Here is a 7,782-nt window from a genome sequence, read left to right as displayed (position 1 = left end):
AGGAATGCCCTGGCTGACACTGAAAGTACGAGGGGTAGAATATAAACTAGCTCTGGAAGGGTTAACATTTAAAAACATATTAAGAAATGGATAACCTACATGATTTTGACAAATTCATATACTTCTGAGAATCCTGGCTTCCTGGGGCAAATCCTGCAGGTATTGGCACTCTTCAGTTGGAGATTTCAAACTCTATTTTGTAAGATTTCCATTCAGATAAATTCAACAGACACAAAATATCAACATCACTGCAGACCTTCTGATGTGTGCCTGCACCACTTATCTAGAGCCACAGCTGCACTCAATAAGGTTATAGATCTTGTTTATAACCCGCGATGTTGAAGAACCCTCATCTTTAATTTATCCTACTGTGTGTATTTCAGTATACAATGGCTGATATGTGTAATTATTCACTATTAGGATGAAAGTTGCAGTCCTGCTGCAGTATGTAGTACTGAAATTCTTCAGCAGAAATAGAGGAGTTGGATGATGTATTATTCACTTCATAGACCGTCACAGTTCATCAAGTGAATATATATAAAGTCTGAGTCATTTTTAGACTTTTATATACATGTATTATTCAGATTGAAAAGAATGGACCCATCTTACCTTCAACACACTCTCAGAGAATAATGAGAGCTTGTAACCTGTTGTAGCTGGCTAATGCATGTATTGGATTACACTGCATTAAAACGAATGATCAAATATTTCCCTTGATTTCTTAATTAAAAATATCAACAGAAAAATATTGATCAGATACTGTGAACTGTCAAGCTCATCATGATTTACAGGGATGTCAGATTAAAAGAAGCACAAAAATCTTTGGCAGAAAAAAAGGTCTACCAGTTCAAAATGACAACCAGAATTTTCCTCAATTGCTTTTGGACTCAAACTATCTCTGTTAAATTTCAGCTCAGAGTTTTTCAGCAAGAACTATCTACGAAGACTGTGGCATAATGTTTATAGTGAGAACTTATCACTTCAGTGATGATATTTTAATTGTCAAGAAAAACGAAACAAAGGCACAGACAATGTAGCCATATGGCCCCTCCTTTTTTTTCTCTTCCTAGTGGAAATGACAAGATGGATTTAAAGGGTGGATTACCTTGTTTTAAAAAAAAGTACAAAGGGGAATCACTGACATTTAGAAACCCTGCAGCAAAAAACAATATTTACATGTTATGGCACTTCAATTAAAATATTGGAGGAATTTTTCAACCCCTTCCTCCTCACTTTAAAACTAAAATAAAAAGCCCTAAACAGAACAGTGTCTCAAGGCTCATGGACACCAATTCAATTTTATTATACCCTGAATATTAGAAGTTTTAATTTTGTTAACTAGATTACTACCAGATTTGAGGAAATATCAGGGTTACCTTTCCATAGACTCTGAAGTATTTTCTGCCTTACACGTCAGACATAAAAGCACTTCTTATAAATATTTACGATTGACATGGATGCTACATCACTGAAGCGATCCCAGTTTCGTCTCCATGAGTCTCAGGAAGTAGTTTTTAAATCCAAATAACCAAAATGGACATGTTAAAATTGAAATAAGACTCACTCTCACCAGTTTACTTCTACCCATAGTACTGCAGAAGTGACTGGTATGTCCAATGCTGAAGGCTGCGCTGCATAAAGTCTTTTTAAGCCAATAGACCTCACTGTTTCCAATAATTCATCTTGACAAAAACACAAACAAAATGATAATACAGGAATCTAATTGTACGTTTGATCTTCATTTTATCTTTTGTTGCTGCTGTTGTAGTTATGACTATTTTTCTTGGATTGTGCTATTACCTATAAAGTTTTGATGAATGTCTTGACTTCTAGTTTCTTTGGGGAAATTATAAAAACTCAGTTACCTTTTATTTTTTTTCACCTACTAACTATACTTACAAGCACTATGGCCTGGCTCTTTTTCCATCATAGTTTTACTAGGGAAGGGTGCCACTGCTTCTGATCTAGGGTTTTCCTCACAAGTGTTCTTCCCGAATGCTGTGATCAGCATTTCAGATGCCGTATTTATGAGTCTTTCTTTACATTACATTTAACGGTATTCTTACAAGCCATTACCTGAATACTTCTTTCTGAGAAGGGCTCCTCTAGGGATTAGACATATTAGTGAAGTTGGGAACAGCATTTCCATAACCTCTCCTTTCACTGACTGAAGCTAATTTATAAAGCCATTGGCTCAGATCATTCGACACACACCAAAAATAAAAAGGTTGGTTTGTTATCAAGAGGCACTAAATATTACAGTAAGAACTCTAGAGATTTACCAAGAGGAAGATGGAGAGGGCATTAGAGTATTTTTTCTGTTTTTCTATTTGCAATTAAGTAAGTTTTAGATTTACTAAGTTATTCTTAAGGGCAAAAGGAAAACACAGCTTTAAATAAAATATAGTTGCAAAAGAACACACACATGCAATTCTACTAATGACCACAGTTTATGACGATCCTAAGTAGATGGCATTCGATATGGACAATTTATTTTTTAAAGATAAATATTAGACAAGCAATCATAGTTTGTTGCTCTCTTCAGAAGAGCAGAGCGCAATAAACAGGCATCACCAGGACGTGTTTTTTACCACACCTGCCATAAAAGTGAGAGGATGGGGTAGAAGCAGGCCAACATATTAATAAATTACAGAAAGCCCACAATATAGAAGCTTGTTTTATACAGCAGAGTCATCCTGGAGTAGCTGTGAGAGATGCTGTGTGACTGTGAAGGTCTGCAGAGGGTGAAAGGCCAACTGCTTGGTCTGCTCCGTCTAAGCGGGCTTTGCAGCTTGAGCCAAGCTCTGAGTGGCTCCATGAAACTACACAGTGAGCAGTACCCAAACTAGCTCAGACACACCTGCGTGAGCTGCAGCGGTGGACACAGACCTAGGTGGATCATGTATGCATGGCTGTGGGCATCCCAGATGTTCTTTCTTTCCTATGCAGAAACCAAATGCAGCTAAGGAGTGCCGACATCTTTATATCTCACTTCGTTTCCTTAGAAAAGACAATTTCCAAGTTCAAGTCTTTCGATCTGAGAAGGTGAAAGCCCTTGGTTTCACAGTGCTAACAATCCAGAGGCACCTACAGATTCCCTTAATCAAGGACGCAAGGGACGGAGTCAGAAGGGACGGAGTCAGAAGGGATGGAGAGTTGGTGCACATCTCACTGCTCTGCCATCCCTACATGACAGTCTGTCCTCCCGCCCCGCTGCTCTCAGACATTGCTGAATGGAAAGCAAGTTACCAAGTATCATCAAAACCACCAAGTCATTTCACATGTAAACGGGACTATTAGGGCATAAGAGTTACAGTTAATTCAGTAGTCAGCAGAGAGGAGTATTTCATCACTGTCACAAAAAAAGAATCAGAAGAACAAATATGAACTTCATCTACCACTCAGCTGAGCTGAAACAGGATCAGTAAGCAATTTTTAATGAGGATACTGTACCTAATGTAACTGGATCTGGATTCACTGGACTTTGCTGTCTGGAATGACTACTGCTGCTGTTACCGCCTTTTTTTAAATCTTCTGCATCACTGTACCGCCGTATCCAGTAATTAAGCTCCTCACGGTCTGCTTCTTGACATCGCCGTAGTACAGTGAGAGATCGCCTAGTTTTTTCCACCATGTCCATTATGCAGTTTAACAGCTACTCACAGTGGTGGGTGGAGCAGAGAAAGAAAACAGAACGTTTTATTCAAAAACCGACAGAAAAATAAAGAAAACATTAATGTGCTGACTGCCTGGGCTTTAAGAATGAAGGAACCTCTCCCTATTGTTTCAAATACAGGGTTTTTTTAAGAATGACAATCCCTCCCTGTTTAACTGGAGATCCTAAACCATACAGGTACAGATTTCTAGGGGGAAGGGAAAAGAGGAGAGAAAGACTGAACAGACTATAATCCCACCACTGGTGTCACATGGCACCATGGAGGTCAGGAGATCTGGTCCAGAACTGATGCCTACAAATGTTATGAGCGCTAATAAATTCAAAGAACAAATGCAATTAACCAGTACTAAGGGCGAGGGTCATGTGTCCCAGATCCAGGGTTTACAGGCAAGAGTCTACTCCCCTTTTGGCAGCCTGTAATAATTTGGACACTGCAACAGGCACTTAACAGCAAGGCCTGATATGAGCTACCTAATGAGGAACATAAAACCCCTAGATTTAATCACCAACATTTTCAGAAAATTTCCAGGGAGTCAGATTTTTCTTAAAAGAAAAAGTTTAAATTCCTGTCTTAGAAGGGCTCGTTTCAGACAATTGCATGTAAGAGTACATTTAGCCCTTACATGGTCAAGGTGTTTCCACTCTTCTGCCCATTCTCTGTCTGTTAGCCTGTGATCAATCATTTCTTCTTGACGTGTGCCATGCAACCCTGCCAAAAAGAAGCAAATCATGTTTACAATGTTGGGAGTCCTCTAGGAGGGGAAGAAAAAAATAAATGCATGCTTAAAACTTTAAATTCTCTTTAGCACTTTTCCCCACACAAGATGCTACTGTTTTACTCAATTTAACCTCTTCAATTCTGCAAGTTCTGTAGGTGGCAAGATGACCTCTCAAAAATGGACATAACCCTTTCTGCATATATACACTTACTATATATATATATAAAACATATAATACAACATATAATTTTTCATTTGCACTATTTGACAAAGTCAGCAAGACATTATTTGGTAACTCAGTGTATTGAATACTAGCTGTACTTCAGAGCATTGAAAAAATATTAGTATAAGCTCAATGTTATTTCACTAAATGCAGTAATTACTACCATGTCAACAGAGCATCATTAAGGGTTCATCCCTTCACAGATGTTTAAACAACATGTGGTTAAAATGTAGCACATACATCAGAGCAGCTGACAACATGATACAACCAAGCCAGTATTTATTATCAACACTCAAGAGGAACTGACACTTGCTCTTTGTTTAGCCTTCTCTATACAGATGCTGAATATTTGTAAACGTTCCTCTTTTATTGAAGGTTTGTTTAAAACAAGGAAGAACAGTAAGGGCAGATGTGAAGCAAGCCAGGCAAATCCAAGAGCGTCAGAGATCCCGCCCAACCAAAGCGTGCTGCAAGGGATCCGCGGGGCGCGGTTGGCGCTTCTGCTGTTCGCATCCTCTGCAGATGCCCCCACGCTGCAGCGCGCTCTTGAGACGTCACACGCGAAACACTTCTCCGAAGGCTTTCCTGTAGTCTAAGCTGAAACCAAGCTATAGCGATGTTGTTATCATCATAAACGTGCCATTAAAAGAGAAGTAAAAGGCTCTACCTATCCTTGTCTGCCAGACACCTGAGTGTCCATGCCATCTACACCGCTGTGAAAGCATGGGCTCCTCCTCCTTCTGGCTGTCTTGCTTGGGAGGGTAGCAAAGACACAGTTCAATTCACTTTTACAAATATAAATCTGAAATAAGGCCATTAGAAGCACCTAGATGGGCGAACACCTATAAAAACTACATCTGAATGGCAGGTATATTCAATCAGGAAAAAAAAAACCAGCCATTAGAAGCACCTAGATGGGCGAACACCTATAAAAACTACATCTGAACGGCAGATATATTCAATCAGGAAAAAAAAAACCCACAAAACCAACCTGTTAAAAATACAGAATATAATTACAAGGAAAAGAGAAACCTTAAAACAAAACAATGCAGAAAATCAACATGCCTTACCCATAGGTCTGTTTCTGTCCCTGAGGTCCCTGTGGTTGGGGTGTCTGTATGAGTCCCTGTAGTGATGGGCAATGGCCATATCATCCAAACGATAATGCTGAGGTGGAGGTGGGGTGGGATGAGGCAGACCATTGGGCTGATAAGACAAGCCATTATTTGGACTGTACCGCTGGCCTGGGCTAATAGTGCAGGGCCGCTTGCTTGGATGCTCTGAGTGCAAAGGCTCTCTGTCAAAGCCATTTTCTTTGGTTCTGAAAGACAAAGCAAAGGAACTTCAGTTCACTTCGCGAGCAGAGCTGCTCAGGAACACATGCCCCCACCGACACATGCAGCTTCAGGAATTAAAGCTTGTTCTTGCACTTTGCTCGCAGTGCGTGGTGTTGCAGAACATTTCATAACACTACTTACTCAAAATATACAAAGGACACGTTCACCTTATCTAACTATTGGTGTAACTTGAGAAAGACTAGCAGGGTGAGCCTTCTGATGGAGCAGCTTAAAGAGTTGGGCTAGAGAGCGAGCAGCCTTCGCTGAAATCACCGGCTGATGGGATGGACACACACCTAATTGCAGAGCTGAAACAATCAACTCATACGTGAAGCTAGAGGCTGAGAAATTCCTGCTTTCGGTAGTGCTATAGCACATAGTGGTTAGAGGAAAACTGCAGTTAAAGAAATGTGGGTTTTTTTCCAGAGGACACCATAAGTCTTAAGGTAGTGCGTGTCAGTGTGCTGCAGGCTGGCTGTACGTAATGCCAGGATGAGCTTCCATCAAGATCACTGTCACACTGAGACTTTGGGCAAGAATGACTCTAAATGATGAGAAATGCTTCCTTCAGACATTTTTGTACTATCTATCTGGGCTCTTTCAGTCAAAGGTGCTGTGCCTGTCATCAATTTTGCAGGAAGATGTGGTTAGACTCAAGCCCTCGATAACGTCCAAGATCTCCCACTCCATTACTCTTAGAGAGGGGTTTTATGCTCAGGCAACTCTGAAGAGTTATCAGGGAAAAGGGCAGTTTTTTACATTATAGATAGATACTCACAATTCAATTCATAATCAGCTATTTCCAAAGAAGCCTCTATTTTGCACCTCTGCCTGAGAACCTGGAACTCACATTGAACTCATCTTTCATTAAAATAAAAAAGGCAGGCTAGAGTGACTTCAACAGGTTCACAACTCCTTTTAGGGAAGATTTGTTTCACTGAAGTACGGGTGTTTTTTACCACTGGAATAAACAAAACCTACAAAATATCAGCTTGCAACAGAAAGGTTATTCGATAAAATATCATGCACTGTTGAGGCTGCATCCATCCCTCCAAAACCTTTTATTGAACAGCTGAGATATTCTAGACTTTAAGAGAACTTTCTCCTCCATGATTTACGGATGGCGTAGTATATCTTCCTAGTAATAACACAAATTTTTGTCACTTTGACAGGAGGTAAATTTGATTTAATTTTCTTGTTTGCTTGCTGTTAAAACCAACTGCCCTTCAACAGACCCTCCCCCACAAACCAACCAACCTCGAGGGACTGTCTGTGGAGAAACACTCAATGTATTAATTGTTGCCCCTCAATACGTTCTCCTTTAAAGTCAGTAAGACGGCGGCTGAAACCAAATCTTTGACAATACCCACTGGGAGAGAGGATCAAAAGTAAGATCTTGCAATTACCAGCAGGAAATTAAAAGATGGGCAGCACCGTTTTCAGAAGGAGTAAAGATATTTTCCAGGGACCTCACCACAATCCCTAATGCCAGAGAAGCTGCAGGTATGTGTATTTTATTATACCTTAACTTGGCAAAGAGGGGAGAATCTTTCACCAATACAGCAGGGCAGCTGTTCTAACTTTGTGCAGAGATATAAAAGACATAGTTTGTTCAAGTGGAGTATGTACCTTGTTCCAAAGCAAACGCAGAATGACTGTGAAAACTCCCAGTCAGGAAAACCCGAGGACCATCATGTATTTTTTATGACTTTTGGCACGATGGAACTGCATGCAATAACTCCCAATGGGTAGTGATGTTTTTGACAGCTCTCCAAGACAAGTTTTGTATTTAGTTGCTGATGTGTATTTTCTTTACACGTATCTACT

The 7,782-nt window shown here is 40.1% G+C and overlaps 1 protein-coding gene across 1 annotated transcript in view; it reads right to left on the bottom strand.

The window, feature by feature from the left end:
• The window catches only part of RUNX1T1 (runt-related transcription factor 1; translocated to, 1 (cyclin D-related)), a gene marked incomplete at its 5' end in the record, with an annotated part of 28,868 nt that extends 22,929 nt beyond the window's left edge, over window positions 1-5,939 (bottom strand). The window contains 3 exons of the mRNA XM_010293051.1: window positions 3,454-3,655; window positions 4,300-4,385; window positions 5,689-5,939. Of these exons, the coding sequence (XP_010291353.1) occupies window positions 3,454-3,655; window positions 4,300-4,385; window positions 5,689-5,939 (539 nt within the window). The remainder of the gene's footprint in view (window positions 1-3,453; window positions 3,656-4,299; window positions 4,386-5,688) is intronic.
• Between the last annotated feature and the right edge of the window lie 1,843 nt (window positions 5,940-7,782).

The sequence above is a fragment of the Phaethon lepturus genome, unplaced genomic scaffold (assembly GCF_000687285.1).
Source record: "Phaethon lepturus isolate BGI_N335 unplaced genomic scaffold, ASM68728v1 scaffold14058, whole genome shotgun sequence".
Lineage (NCBI taxonomy): Eukaryota > Metazoa > Chordata > Aves > Phaethontiformes > Phaethontidae > Phaethon > Phaethon lepturus.
This window is presented reverse-complemented; position numbering and strand designations above follow the sequence as displayed.